The sequence below is a fragment of the Dromaius novaehollandiae genome, chromosome Z, assembly GCF_036370855.1.
Source record: "Dromaius novaehollandiae isolate bDroNov1 chromosome Z, bDroNov1.hap1, whole genome shotgun sequence".
Classification (NCBI taxonomy): Eukaryota; Metazoa; Chordata; class Aves; order Casuariiformes; family Dromaiidae; genus Dromaius; species Dromaius novaehollandiae.
Genome location: NC_088132.1, coordinates 76,461,245 through 76,485,201, shown reverse-complemented (window position 1 = coordinate 76,485,201; position 23,957 = coordinate 76,461,245). Strand labels below are relative to the sequence as shown.

The 23,957-nt window shown below is 39.7% G+C and overlaps 1 protein-coding gene across 8 annotated transcripts in view; it reads left to right on the top strand.

Annotated features, from left to right (window-relative positions):
• The window catches only part of LOC135324700 (CUGBP Elav-like family member 4), a 717,486-nt gene that overhangs the window by 84,864 nt on the left and 608,665 nt on the right, over positions 1 to 23,957 (top strand). For all 8 annotated transcript variants that reach the window (XM_064501490.1, XM_064501486.1, XM_064501488.1 and 5 more), the window contains exon 2: positions 5,074 to 5,156. In XM_064501490.1, coding sequence (XP_064357560.1) covers positions 5,074 to 5,156 — 83 coding nt within the window. The remainder of the gene's footprint in view (positions 1 to 5,073; positions 5,157 to 23,957) is intronic.

The window sequence follows — 23,957 nt, the reverse complement described above, 5'->3', positions numbered from 1 at the left end:
TGGTTTTGGGTTACATACAATGCTCTCCCCCGACTGTATTTATGCCTCTGAGCTCAGAATTTGTTATAGCTCTTCTGGCTTTCATCCAAAACACTTAAAGCACCCAACAAACTTTTTAAGTTGTCATTATAACACCAATGAGTAAACGTAGGCCCAGAAAGATTAAGGGACTGTTCCACATCCTGTTGAAGTGTGTAAGTATTTTCTCATTGGATTTAGGTCAGACCTTCGGTGACTTGTTCAGACATACAGCAAATACCTGGAAAAGATCTTCATGATTATAGTCTAAATTCCAGACAATGCTTCTGTATCCAAAAATACAGAAGAGTTACAGGCACGCTTCTTGTGAGGTCATATAGTTCTAATAAATATGTCACCAAAACACATCACACAAAGACAAGGTCATAAGTCATTAAATGCTTGTTCTTTGGCCTAAACAACAGGCAAAGAAAAGAGATTGTGCCAGGATATTCGTGGCTGTCTGCCAGATTAAATCAAGAAAGGGGGGGGGGGGGGAAGCCCTTAACTAGTTATTGATATGGACAGTATGCATCATCTTCATCTCCCACAATATATAATGAGGATTAATTAAGGTACAGAACATGCACATACTTGAGGTAGCTGGAAATTTAGAGGTATTCACGGGTTGAATCTGTTGCTGTGAAGCTGAAAGTCTGCAGCTGAGATAGTTGTGCTGGAGTCCTGCACTTGATGCAGAGAACAGACATCTTCAGAGGTTTGTTCCTCTCATTTATGCTAGGTCAAATGAATTTCCTGCTGTTGATGGTAGACCCTTGGATAACTAATTTTAGCTAAACCTGAGATGGGTGAGCAGTGCTTCTTAGCTGGTAGGAACTGCTTATCTGGTTAAAAGTGACTGAATATCAATATGAAAGGAAAACTGATTCACTGAAGTGAGTGCTGAGATACAGGGTGAAAAGATTCTGCCTTTGTCTCAGGATGAACTGAGTACTGGCAGGGTGAAATAATTCTGTTTCTCTGTGAATTCTGTTCAGCTCAGAATGTGGCTTCTGACTGTTCTGCCTCCCAGGCTTGTGCAAAAATCTTCAGGAGACTTATTCTGGGCTTGAGGTTGCCATAAGTGCAACCGTTATCCATCTGTATTCCATGCAATTATTATTTATGTTATTGAATTCCCTGGAGGTAAAATTAAAATAGAGCTTTTCTTTTTTCCATCTCAAGCTCCTGTTTTTATTTCCCCTTTCTCTTTAACAACCTTGTTTCCCAGGAGACCACTTGATGTGTTCTCATGTTTCCAAGAGACTGCAGTTCAATAGGTTGAGAGTTAATTGCCAGCTGGGAGTTTCCAGATGTTTATGCACTAGCCCAGAGAGCTGTCCACTGGTAGCAAATGAACAGCTGGAAAGACACAATCCAAACAAAGCATCTTTCAGTTGATTGACACATGTCTAGAAAACTTGGCATGTTTGAGAGAAATGGAATTGAAATTAGGAACAGCTAGGAGCAAATCCTTCATTATCAATAATTAGTCAATTAGATTTTTTTGTTCAAATTCAGATATAATTCTCAAGCACTATACTCACTCAGTCATTACCATCCATACAAGTAGATGACAGAAATAATGCATAGCCTTCACCCTATCTTTCCTTGAGATGTGTTTAGAAATACTCATTATACTAGGCTGTTCTACAGGGCTGGATCATGCAACTGATTTATAATAGGATATGAAGCCTTTCACACAGAAGTCAGATTCATATCCAGCCCAAACAGCTGATGGCAAATGAACTGTTAAGTAGAGCTACTTAAGAGTTTTCCATCAAGATGGTGGTTCTGTATAAAAACAAAACTTTTATGGAGAAAATTGATCATTCTGAAACTTCTTCTATCTGGAAAATCAAAATGGAAAAAGCTTCACCAGTTTGCCTTCTCTTTGTGAAATCCAACAGAGTTGTTTCATCTGGTACTATTTCAGGACTCTACTGTTTAGGGTGTTGTATCCTGTGGTATTAGAGTTTGAGGCTCTGTGCTCTGTCCTTTGAGCCATGTCTTCCAGGAAGCATCATCTCTTTTAAATGGGCCATACTGATTCACAGTGAAAGAAGTAGCCTAGGAAAGGTGCCATGTGAAAGAGGTGCTACAGCTGTACTTTTGCTAGCCATCAAAATGCCATCGACAGTTCAAGTATTCTGATGTTTGAGGTTGGGGGCAGGGTGGTGGGAGCCAGGCAAGAATCTTCTTGTAGCTCTTCCTAATGCACCAGGAGCTGAAATATTGGAAATTCTTGCAGGATCGAGTAATAGATTTCTGCTGCTTTATTGCAATCCAGGTGTTAATGCTTCTGAAAAACGTTATTCTAGTTGAGGCTTTTTTTTTTTGCCCTATAGAGTAAATACAAGAGTTTATGCAAAAAGTAAAGGTAAGACAGAAAAAAAAAAACCCAGCAGCAACAAAAAAGCCACACCCATGAACTGGTGTTTTCCAGTCCAAGTGTGAGGTCTATTAGGAAAGATTAAGCTTTCTGTTCTTCCAGCTGGCCGTAGCTGGAATGGGGCTTCTCACTGGCTTTGTTAAGCTCTCAGGATTCACTTGAAGTGAATTAGACATTTTTTCTTAAATAGATGCCTTTTTGCCCAACAGAGTCTGGACAGAGTATAATCCATGTGCATGATGTAATCTAAGGAGTAAGGTTTAAAAAAAAAAAAAATTACCTTCACAAAAGACTTTTTTGCCCCTGAGAAAGTGTTCCTTTTCTTTGGTGTTGGAGCATATGCAAACCTCTGACTAAATTTCCTCCTCTTCATTTCAAATTCCTGTCCCAAATGCCTTGTTTGGGAGTCAGTGACGTTTACATGAATTTTATTAAATAGTGTTTCTGAGTTTGGTACTTGCAGCACTTGCACAAACATCTTTGGAGAGGACTTCATGCAGGTTGTTTCCTCCTGAGAACTTACTCCCACACACACCTTCTGTGGATCTTGGAAAGAAACATTGCTCTTACAAAGAGAGGAGGAGTCTGCTGTCTACTCCATCTGAATTACAGTCACGAAGTGGTAGGAGTTGCAGGACATTGTTACTCTGAACTGTTGTCATGGCCATCACAATAAGGAGAAAAATATAGCTATCATTATGGGAGCTTTACACTGCATAGTTTATCTCTATAACAGTGCACTATGATGTGCCTAATTAGACTGTATCAGCTGTTCCACGTCTACTACTAAAGGGAGACTTTCTTATTGTGTCTAGTCAACAGAGAGCTTTCAGCCTGTGATTTAGCACTGAAATTAAATTCAAGCATAGTTTCCCATTTGATTATCAAGCTATGGGTGACTTTTAAGAATCCTTTTCAATCCATTATCTCCACTAGCTGTAAACTGTCTCTGCGATGGTTTCTTCCTCTTCTCTGGCAGATGCAAACAAACTGAAAACTCATTCATTTAAAGTTAGAAGGGAATTAATCCAAATAATTGTAATTAGAAGATACAATATTTTGCTGTTGTTCAGCCTCCTTCCTTGATTGTTGACTTTGCTTATGAGACTTGCAGCTATTGAGACATGATAAATTTGATTGGCTGGAATACACTGAAAAAAACAAGACCTTCAGAAAGCAATGGTAGGGTAAGAAGTAGGGCAGATTTTTTTTTTTTTTTCCCATGCCACATTGGAACAATCACTCAGCTTGTGGCTTCATAGTGGGGGGAGTAGGGTGACTTCCATAAAATGAATTTATACATATTCTTAAAGTTTCTGTCTAGTCCTTTGTGTGTGTACTAACATATTAAGAACACTGTAAAGTAGAAAGGAACAAGTGTACATCTCTTCACTAATATTTTCTAAGGAAACTAAGGACCTAACTTCCTTTACCACTGTGATCTTTCTGCTCAGACAGTATCCACTGATTCATCCTTAGATAATTTGGGCCCAAAAGACTTCATAGTCTAGTGTTTACTCACCTTGCGCACATTTTTTAATACGTGCAGAGGAGAAGGTGAGAGGGTCAAGATGAGGTTATGGAACATGTGCGGAGAGACTGCCAGGGAAACAAACTGGTGCTGCTTTTGGAAGATGCCCACAACCTGATGGACATGCTGCCTGAACCTTGAAAGATATGATATCTCCACTTCAAGGAGCTGGCGAGGTTGCAGATGTTCTGTAGTAACTTCAGAGAAAATGTCCTCTGCATAACAAGCACTTCTTTTGCTGCAGGAACTGGCAGGTTTTCAGTATACTGCAGTAAGCAGGAATAATCTGATCACATCAGACACAAGTGATACAAGACATTGCAACATTGGCTGGTTGTAGAAGAAGGGGAAGCATGGGGTTGGGCAGAAGAGGTGGGGCAGAGTTTTTGCTCTGCCCTAGCATGACAGGGCTTTTAGCCTTTATAGTTGATAAGCTAACTTGCTGGAGGGACCAAAGACATGATCTACTGGAGCGGCTCTGGAGTTCTAATGATTTGTAAAGCAACGTGGATGTTTTGGATTGTTTGTTTGGTCTTTGCTGTGATTGTCTTTGTATGCGTGGCTAGAAGCCAATGAGCCCTTGCAGCAGCGTGTGCAGGGTGGTGGCTTTCTGGTGTGAATGCAAACAGGGAGATTACTTGTGGATGCAAGTCAGGCTAAATAATAGGTGTAGTCCTCTGCAGTAGGAAGTCCTAAGTCCTTGTATGCCCTTTATTTGAAGTACTTAGTACAAAAGAAGGGCATGAGACCTCCAGCATGTTATGGCAGTAAGGGTCTTGCTCCTAATGCTGTTGCTCGAGCAGAAGTAGGATCTTGTGCCCTATCTTGCCACCCTGTTTGTTCTCCAAGATCATTAATCCTGTACAGCCCTGTGTATCTGATACTTAAAAATGTATTCAAATAAAAATAAGCATTCATATCTGTGCTGTTGCCCACCTTTCACCAGGGATTAGAAAAGTGATGATAGCTTCATTTCTTGACTTTTCACTGCTGACCTACTAAAGAGAGATTTTTATGGCTGTTTTACTGGGAATGAGATGATGATGGGAAAGCACTTTGTTCTATATCCCAGTTTTAAAACTGATCTGCTCTGAAATACTGCTCTTACTGAGATTTTGTCTTCTGTTTACAGGCTGTGCCTTCCTAACGTACTGCGAAAGGGAGTCTGCTCTAAAGGCCCAGAGTGCACTGCATGAACAGAAGACACTGCCAGGGGTGAGTCCAGATTTATATATATATATATATATATATATATATATATATATATATATATATATATATATATATATATATACTTTTATGTTTAATAATCTAAAATGGGTTACATATGGAGTTCCTACTGTGGATTTGGAAGCATGATGTCTCTGGTTACTTGAATGACTCACTATTTGCATGGTGCAAATAAAATCAAGATGCCACCAACCCACTGGAGTGGTTTTCATGCACAAAAATAAAAGCTTTTTCCTCTTATCAGGAGACAGGTTGAAGTAATTAATTGGTTATGGGCTGAATTCTACCAGCCTTGCTCAAGTGAGGAAAGGCTTTAGACCTGTGACCCCTCTAGTGAAATGCTAAAAGTGCTTACCAGGTGTTACCTCTCAGTATTTTTCTTCTCTGAAGCAAGGTGTGGCAGCAAGAAATCAAGAAACAGATCACATTATTGAGTTATCACAGAATGAAAACATATACCTGATGACAAAGTGGTTTGACTCAGTTACTTTAGTATTCAAGCAGCTGTAGCAGATTGGAAAGGCGGTGAGACAAGGAGAAAAGAGAGAGAGAAGAGACGAACACAAGATAATGAGGAAAATTATTCACATGAGCAAGATCTAAGGTTCAGACAACACAAGTAGAACTAAAAATAGAATCAGCATTATGTGGGGAAGACCTGCCCTGCTGGGATGGGTTTCCAGTTTAGCAGTAGTGGGAGGAGGGAGGGGGAGACTATTTAGATTCAGCTGGGGTATATGTACTGGAAACAGCTGAGTGCAGTACTCCTGGTGGTTAGAAAAGAGCTGTTTTGACTCTGTCACTGAAGCCAGTGATCAAGTACTTGAGTGTAATCCTGAAGGTTTTGGGTTGTATCTAAAATGAGAGGTGATTGGCCTAAAAAACTGTCTTTATTAGTTAGTATTGAAAGACCGAGTCTGCTTACTCCTAACTTCCCTCTCCACAAAACTTGAGAGGTGCTGCACCAGTTGCTGTATACTGCTGAAGATAGTGCTGGTTCTGTTCTGATTGTTTGTCATCCTGGGTCTATTTACCTATCTCTGCCACCTTGTCAGTATGGAGATGCCCACACACTTGCTCATCTGCATCTATCTTTGCCTTAAATGTCATACCTTATGTTAATATATACATACTTCATTCACTAAAAATACACTTCTGTCAGCTGACAACTCCCTCTGAATTATCTTTTCTAAAAACCAATTAGCCACAGACAGAGAGTGAGTTGAGTCTTGATAGGATTTAGTTTTTCTCTTCTCATTTTTTGATATTAACAGGTGATACTTTCCTTTTATTTTTCTCCTCTGTCTGAATAATGGAGCTCAGAGTATAGAAAACATTTTGAATAGGGATGCTTTGAGTAACAATTTCTTTTACTTGAAATTTTCTGAAATAAGCTCAAAAGTGGCACATGTGCAAGTATGAAACTCAGAGCTATGCTTGTGGTGAATGGGGTGTTGTATATTTAAAAGATGCTAACTAGAATTCCAATTGTCCTCACTGAGATTTTGCTCCTCATTAGCAGTCAGACTACTAGCTCACATACGGAGCTCATACCTTCTCTGTGTCTCATCTTGAAGCTGTGTGATACCTCAATGAAGTCAGTGGACCAGTGAGATTATAGAGGGCTCAGATTAAAAAAAAATAGATTTCTCTTTTTAGAGAACCTTTCTTTGTATTTCCACATTTCTGAATCTCAACTTGCATTTTAGAGGTTTTGAAATCACAAAAATCTTAAAAGCAAAGCTTGTCTCCGACAATAGCAAAATTAAGGCAGCTTTGCATTAAGATCAAGGTTTTGTCAGACTATGTTGCCTGGTCCTAGACCACAGCAAGAACATCTCCTTGTTTTATGTCCTAGTCTTATTTCCACCACATGTAGTCCAGACTGACCACATTGACTTCAGGTGGCTTTTTTGTTATGTTACCTCAAGGTGTAAAACAAATCAGGATCTGACTGAATTGGGAACAAAGAATCTTCCGTGTCTAAAATAACAGCCTGTTTTTCAAGAGTTCTAAGCTCCGACCTCTCCTATCACATTCATTTCCAGTTCTGTTCGTCTCAGGATAAAGCCTTACTTTCCACCAGCAAACCCTATGTATGCAGTTTTCTGCCAGGTTCCTGAACTCGTCTTCTGAATGATGTCACTGTAGTTTATTTAAGGAAACCAGCCTTGTCTCTTGATAAACTATCATGCCTAGATACTGTTTTATGTTTCCTATGTGAGTAGCAAAGAATTATTTATGACTTACCTGACTGTATTTGATGACATGCGCCGACAATATCAAGCATAGTTCATCACCATAAAATAGGAAGCACTCATAAGGTCAAGGGTCTAAGTCCTCATTCACATGAGTTCACAAATAATACATATATAACACCTTCTCTTGACCCTCTAGCATCTGTGACACAAACAGTACTACCGAGGAACTATGGAAAATAATTAACAAGTCTTGTATAGGAAAAAAGAAGTAATACTGCAGTGAGTTGGTGAATTGAGATGCTTTTCTCTCCTCCAGTAAACTGTATATTTGCCTGCCCTTGCAGTATTGCTGTTTGTGTTCCTTCTATTAGAAAACAGAGAATTGAGTCATTTTTAATAATATGCACATGAATGCTAATGTATGGAAATGGTGAGGCATCAGGAGTTTGTGTCCAGATTCAGATGCCTTGCCTCTTAGCTATGTATCACTGTGTTTTTAGTGGAGTGGCTACATGCACATATTTTACAGTAATTACTTTCTGGATGTGCTTTGTAAGATGACAGAAATATGTTTCACATATTTCTATGTTATATATGGGACATAAAGTCATCTTGTGGAATAATCAAAAGACTTTCAAGCAGGTATGTGTTGATTAATAAAGTCTTTATAGTACTTTGTTTTGGGGCGGGAAGGAATCATGATAGATATTTTGCAGAAACTAGAATGTAAAACAAAATTATCAGTTGAATACTCTTCATTTAAATTAATTAGGATGTTTTGGACAGTTTGAAATTCTGCATTGCCTAAAATTGAAGGTTAAGGTAGCAGGGTATGCATGTATGTGTAAAGAGCACTTTTGTGAGCGTTAGGCTATTCCAATTCTAACATTTTATTTGTGATTGTTTATTTTACATATAATAGAGTAGCTGGATGATGAAGTATATTAGTTCTTTAATAATTTATAGAAATGCTTTGATGTTGCAGTAATTACATTAAAGGTCACATATCAAAGGTAATTTGGTTGAGCAGCTGTGATGGTTTCTCAGAAGCAATCAATATTGCTGTCCGTGGTGCTGATTTCACCAAGGGGACTGCCAGATTAAAGGAGGCTTATTACCAGCCAGACAGACACGAGGGAAATCAAGAACAGATTGGAGAGATGCACTATTCTCTTTCCCCACCTATAATTAACACTGTTCACCATAATCTGTGCTAATCCTTCATAGTGGGAAACCACTCCCCCCCCAACACCCCCGGCATCATAAAAGCAAATTAGGCAAGGAAGGGTAATTTGGGGAGAGGGAAAGAGAAAGTAGAAAAAGTAAAAGTTGATTCACCCTTAGGATTTTTGATCCTGGTATATCTCTCAATGATAAAGTACAATATCAGAAACACATCCCATGATCTTGGAAAGCACAGGGAAAAAAGTGATCTAGACAATGACAGTGCAGGGGACATGAGAATTATCTGCCTGTAGTTTTGGTATAATATTATCTATTTGCCCCACAAAGCTCCACAGGAAATGCAATCAGGGAAATAAAATTATGTTTTAAGTGTAGTCATTTTGATTACAAATTATAGTGAAGCCAACTTTTTCTCCCCTTTCTTTTTTCTTTCTGAAGCGAATGGCAGAGGATAATGCTGAGAAATGTAATTATGCTATCAAGATCTACTTTTATTTATAGCACAAATAAACTGAGCTCATGTATGATAAGCACAGCGGCATTTTTTCTTCTGATTCTTTGTGGCTCTCTCAAGCACTGGGAGTGAATAGTCCATGTATACTTGGTTGGAGGCACTGCCTTTTTGCATAATGTTAAAACCTCCTTGTAACACTCGCAAAGAATAACTATGAAATTAAGTAGCTAGGAAACTATTAACCTCAGAAATCTGAAGGTCTTATTCAAGTTGGGAAATAAGCAGGTTTTGTTCTTGTTGTTGTTTTTTAGTATATATTCCTTCTGAAAGGAAGAATGGTACTATGGATGTACTAAATTGCTCAGCACATAATTAGTGTTTTCTTCCTAATAGTTTTTTTATCTCTTCAGCCATCTAAAACAAACATTGACCTATTCACCTTCCTACTTAAAAAAAAAAACATGACAGGTGGGCTCATAAGGCTGTTATTAAACCCTTGTTAAAAACTGAAACTAAAGTTGTGCTCAGTCTTCCAAAAATTTTGTGCATGTTATTGCTCTCACTTGGTTAAAATTCATATGTGAGGAAAGACCCCTGAGCAATAGAAGTTTTGCAAAATCTAGTCTCTCTTGAATCCTTGTAATGAGGCTTAAATGAGACACAAGTATCACACAGACCTTGTAAGAGTCCTGCATGTATGGCATGAATTTCACCCATTTAAGCAGACCTTACTATAATTTTACAGTCTTACTGTCCTTTTTAATGTTTCAAAGGCTTTTCCAAAAGCTTGTTAGCCATGAAACCACATATCACCCTGCACACTATGTTAAGCCAAAAGTGGTGTGGTATTCCCGCACCTTCTCATTTCAAAAGTTTTTTTTTTTCTACCAATGTAAATTGCAATTTGGTCAGCAGTGGCAGGCTGGATGGGTTCCATTGATTAAAGTAGCCTGCTGAACACACAGCCTGCTCACCATGCCCTTTAGATTTTGAAAGAAAACACATTTAATTGTTCCCTTGGGAGAAACATGTCTGTTTTCTGAAGTTAAAAATGAAGATGAAAAGGAATAAAAACAGATTTGAGGTAAGATACTTGCAAAAACCAGTCCTGTAGAAATTCTCTAGTACTGTAAAATCTTTAGGTGTCAATGTCACAGTTAAAGATTTTTGTCTGTCTTTTTTTTCCTCCTCCTCACTGACCAGACAGTCAAAAGATTTTTGGATCTTACTTTGGGGAAAGGAGGGGACAAGAGAGAGGGAGAGGAAACCATATGCACTTCCCATTTGCTAAAAACCCCTGTAGTTTGACAGTGCTGTTCTGTTCACCAGATGAGATGAAACACCTGGGTCCTATCTGCTTGGTAAACATTAAAGTTCCATTTCACTAGTTAAAGATTGGCTTCTATATCCCTATACAGCAGCCTCTGGAATACAAAGTAAACTCTCTCTGCCATCCAGTCCAAAGAGCTCTGGAGCAAAAGGATATGGTGCAAGCATTGTGACAGAACCAGTGTGTTGGATGCATGCTGTTATATCTCAGCTGAGACGGGTGTATTCATTGCATTTGTGATTTCTGACAAAGCTCAGATGTGCAAAATGTGAACTAGGCTTCTCAATAGTATTTCAGATTTGGTGAGGATTCAAAAAGGGTGTGCATAAATTAAATTATTAAATATATTGTATTTTCTTTCTCTCAATTTGACACCTTTTTGGATCTCAAAGGGCAATTTCTAAGCTGTTCAACAAAAGCTGTTGCTGGACCTTCATTTGCTTTATGTGTTATTCAATGACAACTTTTCTCTCTGACATGTCTGCCATAGGAGGATCAATCTAATTTTATGTACAACTGTAAAGATGAATGATAAGTAGAAAGGATTCAGGCAAGTACAAGCTGAATAAATTATAAAGGGCAAATGATGACAGGACTGAGGGTCCCAGGAGACAGTGATATGATAACAGAAACTAAAGACGAATTTATGATGGATGTAGTTAGCATGTACTGAGGCTGTTAATTCTTCAGGGTAGTTTTACAACTTCTTGTGATTGGAGCAATCAAAGTATTTCATTTTAAAGAGATGCTGTATATTTTCACTTGTCTGTTCTGCATATTTGTATGTATGGTCTCATTTATATGCATAGCAGTAAACTCCCATAGGCTAGTCAAGCTTACCTCCCATCAAAGGGACCCTGTTCTCCAAACCATAATGCCACTGTTTATGCATAAATAAATAGATAATGTGTAAAGATTTGAGGGCAAACCTGGATCTCAGCAAAAAAAAAAAAAAAAAGTTTCCGTTTTCATAGCACACAGCAATCAACTCAGCTCAGATCCTGCAAGTGACTGAGCACCTTCAGCTATCTTCAAAGCCAAGCCAAGAGATTGAGTTAGCTCACAGATCTCTGATGAAAAACTATATATAACAAATTTCAGGTAGGTCAAATTTTGGGTTTAAGCTACTTTAAGAGCAGCTGATGCAGCATCATAAAGTTAGAAGCAAATCTAATCTCAGAGCAGTTCTTGATTGCATTTCATTCATACTCTTATTTCTATCTCTTGTTCCTTATTATTAGGGATATTTGCATGAAAATGATCTTTTCTTCCTTCCTCTGAAGGATTGTCTCTTGTCTGTGAGTAATGTTTACTCTGGCCTACATTTGTGCATGCCATGGGCTTGATTCTGACTTCATTTACACAAGTGTAAATCAGCAATGATCTGATTGAGGTCAAGGGATTTATGTGGCATAGGAAAGAGCAGACTCAGCTATATTTGTCACTGCTGAAATGATGTCATCGTGAACCATAGCTCTAAATGAGGAAACAAATTTCTACCAAGAATCTTTCCCTCAGAATATCTGATCTCACAAAATGCTGAGCATTCCTGACACCTGCTGGGCCATGAGAGAGCTCTCATGGGCTTTCTGTTGGAGTGAGGTCTCAGCTCCGAACTTATAGGAACTGGAGGTGGTCAGTGCCGAGTCAACAGTACTAGCCATTAGACACTACTCAACCCTAAACACTAGGGGTTTCCAGTAATGTTGCACTAGTGATTCAAGTAATGACTGGATATACTCAGGAAGAATTCGCAAGTAGTAGACCACCGTTTCTCATCCCATGTTACATGGATAATATTGTGTATCTATACACACAGTGACCAGTCCAGGAGTCATTTTATCCTAGGGTAACCTTTCCATAAGCACCTGTTTGCACTATATGTGAATATATATATGTGTGTGTGTATATATATATGTATATATAATGAAGCATGCACTGACTCTGCAGTATTAAGCTGTCCCTCCATTATGGATCAATGAAGCACTTGGATGAAGACATTATGTGACTATGTTGATTTGGCCTTTTGTCAGTGGCAATAATGCCTGCCTACACTATAGGTATACTGGAGGTAGCTGTACTACTTTTGGCTTACATTGGTGTGTACTCTTTGCTCTGTGCTGCTTTGTGGTGTGTACGTGCCTTTAAACCCCTCGGATATTCATGGAGGTGTCGGTCACTCTTAAAACCATATGCAAGAACTGAAGTTGAGTGGCAGTTGAAGCGTATATGTGTATCCCCAAAATGGCAAAATAATGTGAAGCCTAGAGATGTGTGTCTTTGTCTGATTTAATTTAGCTAGCATGTATAATAACAATGAAAACACTACAGCACAGACTTGAACACTGAGGAGCAACTTCAGTCCATGGCCATAATTCCTGGGAGTGTACACAATAAGGACTTAAATTCTGGCTGAAACACTGTTAATGCTTTGTATGCTAGCTAGGCGAGGAATATCTGTGCATGTTGAAAACAGTTTAGATGGACTGTGAGCTTTAACACAAGAAATGGAGGCACTGGCTACAAACCTTTTCAAAAAGCTGTGTCCTGCATTAAATATTTTAAGTGCATGATTCGTACATTAAACTTAAAACCATGCTTAAAGTTAAGTACACCCTTTAAGGAATTAGCTGAACTGAAATCCTTTGGGAGTGGCAAAGCCTGTCCCATCTCTCTGCTTACTTGACATACTTGACTTGACATAATGCAACCTATTTAGCTTCTGTGCTTCACTTCTGCTGTGCTTTTGTTTTGGCAGGGAGAAAATGGTGGGGAATGACTGGCCATGAGATTGCACTGTCAGTTCAGACAAGTAGATATCTGAAGTGACTTTGCTCTGTGGAGTAGCTGCAGTGAGAGCCTTACAGTGGCACTGCATGTACGAGTTGCTGTACTTGGCAGGTTCCCAGTAATGTCAAATCTTTCTGATTAGTTTCTGTAAGTACAAGGACAAAATTAAGCCTAACCTATTTTTCAAAGAATAAATGTGCATTTGCCATTTTTTCTTATTAATGGGAACCTTCTTATATCTTGTTTCCCATACTCTTTCTCCCCTCCCCTTTCCAGCATGCAACCCCTTAAAAAAAGTCTTCTTTCAATAAAGATACCTTCTTTTAAAAACACATGCCTTTCAGTTCCTCTGATTTCTGTACCTGATTTTGACCTCTAGATGCATATACTTTCAGCTCAAAATGAACTCTGTGATACTAAAAGTTATTCCCTTCCTTTCCTCCTATGCATGGGAAGCTACACTCCCCAAAGCCTCTGCTGCTTTCCATTGCATATTTTTCTGTCTTGTTGCAAAAGATTGTTTTGGTCATTGTCTTTGTAGGCAGATTTGGCAGAGCAAGTCTTGTCCAGCTCTAGCTAATCCTTTCTAAGCTCGGGTTGCTCATTCAAACTGATGGAGTGAATATATATTTTTTTCTCTTGTGTGAATGGCTTGATCATGTTTGTTACTATAAAGACTTTGCATGGTAAAATATTATCTTATAAAACATGATGGCATGAGTTTCTGATTTCATTTATAGCTTTGATCAATGTAATAGCACTTTGCATCCAGGGTTATGCAAACTGGAATCATTTTTGGGGGGGCCTTTTTCCTTACGGCTGAAGTAAAGCTGACTTATAATCAGTCTCACTGTCAGGATCTTCCTTGGTAAACATCTGAGAGCTTGCCTCTGTCTTTCACGTTCTCTTGTAGTGTCCTTTCTCAATAAAGTCATGCTAGTACCTCATGTCTGGCTGAAGGGCATTGTCTCCTTTTCTCCTCCATCCCATCCTGCTCTGCATGTCTGTCCTTGCTGTCTCTCCTCTCCTTTGCAGATTTGCTGGAAACATTACCCTGTGTTCACATAATGCCTGCCTGGTGAAATGAGTTTAGATTATAGCCACCAAGGCAGGAACACTGTGCTGCCCAACTACTTCTGCCTTGGAGATCACGTATTCTTTCCAGACAAGGGAGAGACTTAGGTTACTGATTCTTCTCCCATTTTGAGACACTACATGTATATAAGCAGTAGAGCTAGCTTCTTCTGAATCCAGTGTTTCTTGAAACTATGAGACTTAGTGTGTATGTGCTTTGTAGTGCTTTGCACATTTTGGCCACTGGAGAAGAGGCAGTATGGGAAGGGTTCATGCAATGCTCTCTGATCTGTTCTTCCTTAGAGCAACTGAGGAGAGACAAGGGATTTATTTCTGTGTCTATGCTGCTTCTGCAAGGGGGGAAGGGGCAGGGGGATCCTGCAGACTCACCGTTCTGGTGGTAACAACCTGCTGCTTCGAGCTTATTTTTCCAGTAGCTGCACCCTTGCATTGCTTGATGTTGCATGTATTTTCACCTGAGAAGGGAGAGGCGAAGACACTTCTGGGAAAGCTGGGCATAGCATGTCACTAGCAGAACAACACATCCAAAAATAAGCAGGCTGCTGCTGAGGGGATCCTGGGAGAATGTGTGTATTTGTGGGCTCCATATGGTTTGTGGAAGATATACTGTGGGTGCTACAAATGTGAATAAACTATTAGTAATGAAATGCAGATGTGACACTCATCAAAGGGAATGTCTCAGGTCTCAGTGGAGGTTCCAAATTTATCTGTGTTTCTCTTTATTTTTATTTTATTAAGCCTTAAACCTTTTCCATCAGCGCTCTGAACCCAAGTTGCCATAGCACAGTGGTAATGTCTCTAAAGTGAGCCTGTCCAAACTAATTTCATTGTCCTTGTTGAGTGAAGTGCAACAATTAAGCAGACAGCACAAACGGGTCCAGATAAATTGGGTATTTACAATTATTTCAGTTTGGATAATCTAATGTGATGTTCATTGCGCAGCTAAGAAATGTGCTTCCCAGTGAGGGAGGCTCCCGTTCTGTCCTCTCACTTGCTGGGTGAAAATTCAGAGGAACTCTCCTGAGTCTTGCAGAGTTTAAGCTAGTTTACATCACTGCAGCTCAAATCAGAATCTTACTCTCTTTCTTTAGATGCCCTGTAAAGCTGCCTCCCTTCAGCTGTGCTTGCACTTTAGAGATCCAGCCAGGGGAGCTGGAAGGTCATTTCTTTTTTCCTGGGCCAGGGTTGTGTTGTTGAACTCTTTCACTTTGGGGAATCCAGCTTTCTTTGAGTGCCTCTTTGCTCTCCAGCACAGAAACTCTGACTGACAACTGGAGTTACTTTCCAGATCTGGCATTGCTGCTGACTTTCTGGATAGCATTGCAATCAGGTTCCCTCATTACTAATGCTTCTCTTTCCTGGTATTAGCACCTTGGGGCTATATTCTGGCTTTCCACCAGTTCTGGTTGAAAACTCAGGGCAATACCAGTTGAACGGCAGGTGATTTACACCGGCAGATCCCTGTTACTTCCTGCCTCATTTCTTTGCAGGATATATTGCTTGTCCTTCTCTCCTCTTGCTGCACCTCCCCGCCCCAAGCAATACCCTGTGTTGCTGAGCAATATTCACCAACTTAATCACATTTGGGCCCAGCGTTTTTCCTGCAGACCCTGGAGTGTGCAGTGTTTAGGCCTTGGTTATTAGTTTACACAATAAATGAAGCCCATTAGAAGAGGATAATCAGGGCTCGGAGAAGGCCACCTTACTCGTTATCTGAGGAGGTTACATTAAGCCTCTGTAGTTATTAATCATACTTTTCCATGCAGATAGCTGAAGATTGAGTCACATTTATCCTCTTTGCTCCTCATTCTTTTGCATTGATGTGCAAGCACTCTTTATTATCATTATTATGATTATTCATAGCCCATCCAGTCAGCCAGGACTGCTTCTGAGCTGTTGCTTGAAGTCTTGCACCTATCTGTAGTGGCTTGATGATACAGAACAGAGCCACTGGAGGTCTCTCCTTTTATATGCCGGAAAACATCCTTGAGAGTCCTAGAAAGTCTCTGCTAGCTATTATTGAATTGCAGTATCTTGTCCAGAGGCCAAGAGTTCTGAACAGAAGCCGACACTGTTAGAAGAGCCAGGTTTTACAGCAATCCTCTTGATGTCACTTGCTTCATCTTTTAATACCAGCTCTAACCTTGAACTTAGACTAGAGGACATGCTACCTTGTAGCTCTTTGAAACCTAGCCCAGTACCCTTTTAATCAGTGAATGACCCCCTTTTCCTCTCTTCATTTTTTAAGCACTTAAACTAAGATAAAAACAGATCTGTACCAGGTGTACTTAATAGTGTAAAAGAAAATGATTAAATAAAGGGAAGCATTTATTCCATCAAAGAAATTGTCCTTATGTTTAAAATTTTCCCTGGAAATATCTTTTTATTGCTTCCTCTCATGCTCTTTCCTCACTTCTGGTAATCAAAAAAAGTTGTGTTTGGTCTCCTGACCACCCCCCCCCCCCCCAAAAAAAAAAAAAAAAAAAAATCAGTAATGGAGGACTTGCTTCAATGAAATGATGGTTAAAGCAACTTTTCAGCTAACCTCATTCAGAATAGTGACTGCACAACCATCCAGTTGCAGATTACTTCAGTGCATAACTGTTTTCATGTACTTGTACACCTATTCTATTTCTTTGTATCCACATTCAGCTTTGTAGAAGTTGTACTTCAATTTTCTTGTTCCACTTAAAGAAAACTGCTTTTCTGTGAATGGCCTTATCTTCTGAAATGCAGGCCAGGTCAGGGATATGCACAGTTCTAAGCCAATAAGTCCATAGTACCCTGTTCAGCATCAAGCACATTTAAAATTACCAGTTCAGCCAGTTGCTAAAAACCTGGATACACTTCATCCAACCTGCAGTTTGAGTTACCATATATAGCAATTTGGCCATCCCAAAATCACTCTTTAATCTATGAGGAATGGTACGTGACCAGAATGAATGGTTCATCCTTTTCTCTTTTGATTGAGGTAAATAAACTCCTAACCTTGATTTCTCCTTAAGAAGCCTAAGTTTAAGTGGGTCTGTTTCCCTCACTTTTGCAATGATAACATTGATACGGGATGCTTAAGCTTCCCAAATGCTGTATTTAGATACTGATCCACATCTAGGTGAAATCATCATTGCTGTCTTGACTTGAAGGCCTACTGCTCTGTCTGCTCATAGCCTGGCTTACCCTTTTTTGTCCTAGCACAGACAATGTGTTCAATACACACAAGACTGGAGCTCTCTCATGGGGGCTTATATTTGATTTTTCTTTTTAATAGAAGCATTTTTCTCTAGAAAATGTAAGTTCAAGACCCATTTGAGGGACCTGTTGTCATTTTGTTCAACTGTTTATTTGAGACTGACATCTTGGATCTATTAGAAAATTTTGATTTAAATAAGGGAGCTGGAAAAACAGAAATCAACCCAAACAGGCAAGCATGGCATTTGCTTGGCATGTAGAGCTAGCCAGGTATGAATCCATGCCCTACCTAATTAAGAACAGAACTGGCCCTGGTTCACCTCTCCCCACCCCAGTTAAGTTTCTTGCTCATCAGGTTCTTGGCTATTTGAAGAAAGTGTTTGCACATGCACTTCCTTTCTTTTCTCCTCCCCTCCAATTTTAAAATTTGAAACCTCAGCCTGAGACAGAGGAGGAGAATACCTCAAATGATAAGATTTTTTGGTTTCGGCAATTTTGGGGTTTTTTTTTGTTTTTTATTTTTGAGTGGGTGGAGATTTTTGTATGGACCTCTGAGGCAAAATATCAGACCTGATTGATTTTCAGAGAACTATAATCTATCATGTCTTGACACGCTGTAATAAGAGGGGACTAGACATACAGCCTGTGAGTGTAATGTTGCTGACCTCGGGTTTCGCTAAGACACATTGACAGTTCCTAAGTTGTCTATTTGAAAATTAGACTCCTCTGTCTTCCTCAGGTGCGAAAATGGGGCCATGAGAAGACATAGTGAAGAAATACTGACCTGCAATGAAGTGTGGTCTTGAGGGCTAGAAGCAATGATTCAGGATTGGGAGAAACCTAAATGTAGTACTTACCTAAGCAATGGACAATAGTCAATGAACTTATCTTCGTCTCAATATCCTACCCATGAAACAGAGCTAATTAACCTTCTCCCACTATCACTCCTTTGCTTATTAGATACTTATAGTTCTCCAGAGCAGGATTTGTTTCATGTGTGCCTGTGTTTGTGTACAGTGTTTAGCGCTGACAGCCCTTGCTTTTGACTGCAGTGTCCTAGACATTTCTATGATGCTGACAAAGGATGATAACTGTTGGGAGGGAAAAGCTCTCTTCAAATATAAGGTGATGGTTCAGGATGATTCTTGCATTTCAGAAAGGGGCCGTCTCTTTCCTCTTTTTCATGATTGACCTGAAAATAAATAAGGGAAGAGTGACATTCTTACTATTACTTTAAAAAGAAGAAAATGCAAGGAGAATTTCTTAGATGCATGCTATACTTCTCCATACTGTACTTGACATCTGTAATAAAATTTGGGTCAGATATACTTTTCAATAAAAAGCAGCATCCTACAAACAGCCCCACACTTGTATCAGGGTCATGTCAAGAATAATAGAGACTATTGTCACTGTACTGAGCCTCTGCATTGTATTAGGTATTCCTCACTTCTCTCTTCTCTGCTTCTCTCCAAGACATAACACAAGTTGCTTATCATGTTCCACCACATCTCACCAAAGGGCGCAGAGGGGGAAGCTGGTTAGCAGGGAGCGTGGCTCCTCAAAGTTGCCCTTCTGTTCTAGCATCTCTGAGTACAAATAAAAGATAGAGCGTTTGCATCATCTTAATTCATCACATCTGTCCTCTCCCCCTGTTGGGTGAGAATTGCAGGAAGGAAGGACGGCTTCTATCAAGGAGAGTTTAGTTTTCCTTGCTATCACCTCTTGGGGAGGCTGTATGTTGGGGGAGAGGGGGATGTTTTTTGTCTGTGTGCATGTATGTAACGAGCATTGTCCTAAGAAGAGATGAGGGAAGGATACAAGGGCTTATATTGAGAGTAATCTGAAAGAGAGTCCCAGATAAACTTCCTTTCAGTGCACTCTTAAGGCCTGCTATGCTGCTCACTGGTGCACAACCATCAGGCACCCGCCCTATATGTAGAATATGTCTCATCTGTGTTGCCTTAGCCCTGAGGGTCACTCCCTGCTGTGGCTTTAGACTGTGCTATCCAGCACAGCAGAAAAATAGGTGTGCTATCATGGACCTGCACCCACTTCTGACCTGTGCATACCTAGTGGTGGGTCTTGGCCTTGATTTCCTCATATGTCTTGTCCTACCCAGTTCTGGTTCAGTGCCCAAAGCAGCATGAGGGTCCATGAGTCCTGATCTGCCTACTGTTTTATGTATCAGAAGCTACTTCTGGCTCTCAAGCATGCTTTGAGTGTGTTATCTCAATCAACCCTTATTCTCTTCTGGTGGACACCTGGAGCAAGGAGGAGAGACCACCAAATTTTAATTCATTTTGTTTATGCCTTATGACAGGCCTTGAAGCCAGTTCATGTAGGTAAGGGGCTTATTTCCTTCACATTCCATGCCCAGAGCTGCCCCTGAGATGCTTTTAGTAAACCTCCTCTTTTCTTGAATGACAGTTGCTGGGGTAGGTGTGCAAAATGACACACAGTTCCCTCCAGGGATGTGACGCTTGCTCTCCTCTGACTGAAATGCAGTTACGTGTGCTGGCTAACGCGTCTAGAATTCAGTGGCTTGTGTTTGATGCCGCACACCTGTACTTGCTTTCTCTTCTTTCCTCTCCCTTCTTTTTTCCAAAGCCTAGTGACATCCTTTGCTATATTTGAGGTGCTAGTGTAGATCAAAGTCCTCCCAGGATCAAACAATGTGCTGCGTGCAATCCTTATGGTTACAAACAAGGTCTTTCACTGTCAGAAACACATTTCTGAGCTGCATTTTCTGCAGCCTATCAGACTGGATTCAGGGGTAGCTTTTGATTTCACAGGGAAACTCTTTCCTGCCCTTCCCCCCAGTTCTTCAGAAAAAGGAGAGAGAGAGAGAGAGAAGAGGGAAGAAGAAGAAAAAACCTCTTTGGCTGAGAGGAAAGAACAAGGAAAACAGAGCTTTCTTTAAACTTTAGAGAGAGATTTAACATAGCCATGCTATAGGTTTGGTTTCCTGTGTCAAGTAGAAGATAGAGAGCTTTCATGAGGACAAATGTACCTAACACAAAAAGTAAGAAAGCAGGAAGTCTGAGAAACTTGCTTGAATGGGTGAATTACATAATTTTGCCTGTGAGCTTTCTTTTTTTAATATCTGAAGACTTTTATTTCCCTTTAATTTTCTTGCTATTTAAAATGCCATTCAGTATAACTTCTGCCGGTTGAAGGTAGGTGGTGGGAACAGAATATGACTTGAAAGTGAGATAAAGGGCCTTCAATACAGGGTACTTATTACTGTGGACAACTACATCCTGTGAATCTTCTATTTGCATGGCCTCAAGCATATCTTTAAAAGAATGCATTGAAAATAAAAGTATTAACATACAGTTTTCTGACTAGCTTGGATCTTTTGCACTCTATCTCTTCGGACTTCTGGAAGGCTTTCTGAAAGGTTAAGTGACTTAGGCACTTAAAACAATGTAAAGAAGCAGTTTGAAATCTCGTTAGCAGAGATTCACATTAATTTTCAGAACTCTGAAAAAACAAGTGGAACTTACTTTCCTTGCCACACAATTTGTTTTTAATTCATTTTTCAGAATATTTGGTTAAAAAAATTTATTTACTTTTGGAAGACAATTTTGTTTGGGCTTTGGAAAATAATTTTTTTCTTTATCTTTTCCTATCAGCTCAGGAAAATGTAAAGGTAGGGGGCCTAAACAATAAACAGTACTCCTTTCCAATACATAATGCAAGAAAAATCCATACTTTTGCAAGGTAAAATAATTTCTAATTAATATTTTTCAATAAATAATCCTGATACCCTTATAATTCAAATTTGAAAATGAATCAATAAAAAGCTTTTTTTAGTAATTAAGTTCAGGCTTATTACTGTTTACTCGTAATGTTATTGGGTTTGGTGCTGTTCTGGTTCACCCTGATATAAGTGAGTGCTTCTATCTGTCACTGCATAAGTGGCACGCAGATGAAACATCGTGTTTAAGAAGAAAATTAGAAATCGTCCCTTGATGCCCACTTCAGCAGTGTTTGTTTATTTGCCAGAAGAGTCTGAATTTCTTTCCTAGCTAGTATCTCTCCTCTAATTTTGAGCATCTGCGCTTCTTAGGGTACAAGTAGTTGGCACATGGGCCCTTAGAAGATGGAAAAAATTGCAGATGATACATTCTCTAAAGAGTTGTTGGTCAGGAAGTAGAATAGACAGACCTATTTCAGATTGTGATTGCTTGTGTTACGGGATCACACTCTTGCTGCCGACTTGTCTTAGTGGCCCATCTGCTAGCATGTGTGCAGGGTAAATAACTGTTAATTTCTCTGTTACATAACATATATTTTCTATCTTAACTGAAGTGAAGAGGCGCTAGTCCCTCTCCAAAGAGTTTTTTTGGTTTTTGGTCTGGATGAGACATTCAGTAGGCAAACTTCTCTAATCAGCATATACTCAAAATTACAGGGCATTGTACCTTTCTCTCCTAAAGTTAATTCCTTCAAACCTTTTCTCCAGTGCTTCACAAAGTAAACTACACTGGGGATTAAATTTCTTTCACAAGAGCAGTCCTAGCTTGTCATTACAGATAGCTGATGAGGCAACTCGCATGTGCAGCAATACACCCTGATAAAAATTACTAAAATAATTGTGAATTTATGCTTTTGGAGGAAGGAAACCAAACTTCCACAGGGCATGAACTGGTTATGCAAAACAAATAGCATGCAAGTATGATATTTAATATAAGGAAATGTGTGAAATACTTTGGAGGCATAGAAGGATTTGATGTGAACTCCAGTAAATTTATCTAAATTTTAATACACTTTTGAAATCCATTCTATGGATCACCTATTCACCTCTATCGTAATCTCACATCTTTGTCTAGTATCAAAGAATCACAGTCAACATGAAATCTAGGAAAAAAGTTTTATGGGAAATATTAAAATGATACTGTTAAATGCGGTTAAAAATCAACTTTTTTTGGAATGAAGGCATTCATAGTTTTATCAGAATCTCTTTATCAAAGTAAGTGTTATAGAAAGCTTATTCGAAAGTACACAGGAACTATTTCTTCTGATGAAAACAGCTTCATTTACATGAAAATACTGCTCATAGTTCTGAGTAAGATTTAAATTTATGAAAAAAAATCTGACTTGAAAGAAAGAGGACCCCATAAAACTGAAATATATCAAAAAGTGCTGAAATGCCATTCAGTAGGGAAAGGGAGGACTAACAGGAGGAGAAATTGGTAAAATCCTGTTTATATTAAACTCTCTAGAGTCACTTACTCTCTAGAGAGTAAGCTCTCTAGATTGTGACCCAGACTGTCCGGACCAGCTCAGCATAGTCCTCAAAGGGCTGGCACAGGAAACACTGATAACTTTCCACCACACGCTTATTCATCACTACCAGCAAATCTTTCCACTGGTCAGATCTAAAACTGCTTTGCACTACTGAGGTTGCTGAGGCATCTTTCTCGCTGGCTGCCAATTTCCTTGCTGAAACTCAGGATGCTGGGCTGGATGAGCCGTTTCATAATGCTTGGCAATAGTCCATGGGAGTTTGCACAGGCTCTACGTGATTCAGGCCCGAGAGTGCTCTGCTGTGCCCACTGGGGAAACACCATTTGGTAGGGCTGTAATGATGTGAGGAACCGATTTGCCCCTGGGGAGGTGGAGAGCTCCATGGAAACTTTGGAGACTGTGGGCTATACTACAGAAAGATGATACCTCCAGTTGCATATGGCTGGAGCATACATGGTAGTATGTCTGCTGGTATATCACTGGTGCCTTTGCAAACCACGCTACTGTGTTTAGTTGGAGATGTGGCTTCTGCATGCGGTGAAGTCCCACTAGCATCCATCTGATGTCATCTCAGGAGCCCACAGGATTAAGTGATTGTGTGGAAAAATGAGGGCCTTTCTGAAAGTGAGAACAGAATTTTGCTTTTCTGGGGGAAGGCTCTTCAGGCTTTGTCTGCTGGTGTTTTGATATCTCTCTGCAGATTAGTCAATCAGAAATGACTCAGTTCTGTGCAGAGAACCCAGCTTAGTACTGAGGGCAGGGAAAAAATAGATTGGATTTTCTGGCAGTGGGTAGAAGAGTAGCGTGATGATTTTGTACAAAATAGCCAATGAGTAGATTTTTCTTAAATATATGTTCAGCATCTGTTTCATTCTGCTCCTATTGAAATTGGTGATAAAATTTCACCTGGATTTCCTGGAAATAGATCTAAGTCAATGGCATGAGGCTCTGATAAACTCCTCTTTTGTATGAGGGTTCTGTAGTGTCCTTTCTAAACACAGATGGGGGAAGGGAGAGAGGGCTTATCTGGCTTTCTCTGAATTTTTCTAAAGATAGATCTCTTATTTCCGAGGAACCTGTTTTTCCTGTACTGGGAAGCTGGTGGGAGTTGTGCGGGTAGGTGAATATTCTCAGAAATGGGTTTGGTGGTGGCAGACATGCAAGTTTAACTGAAATACGCAGTTATTTGATTTGACTTTTAGATTAAGCTAAGGCAGGTGTGATATTCTGGCCTTGCAGTGTTGTTGTGTGAGCTCACTGATCTCTGCCTCTTTATTTGGCAATTACCC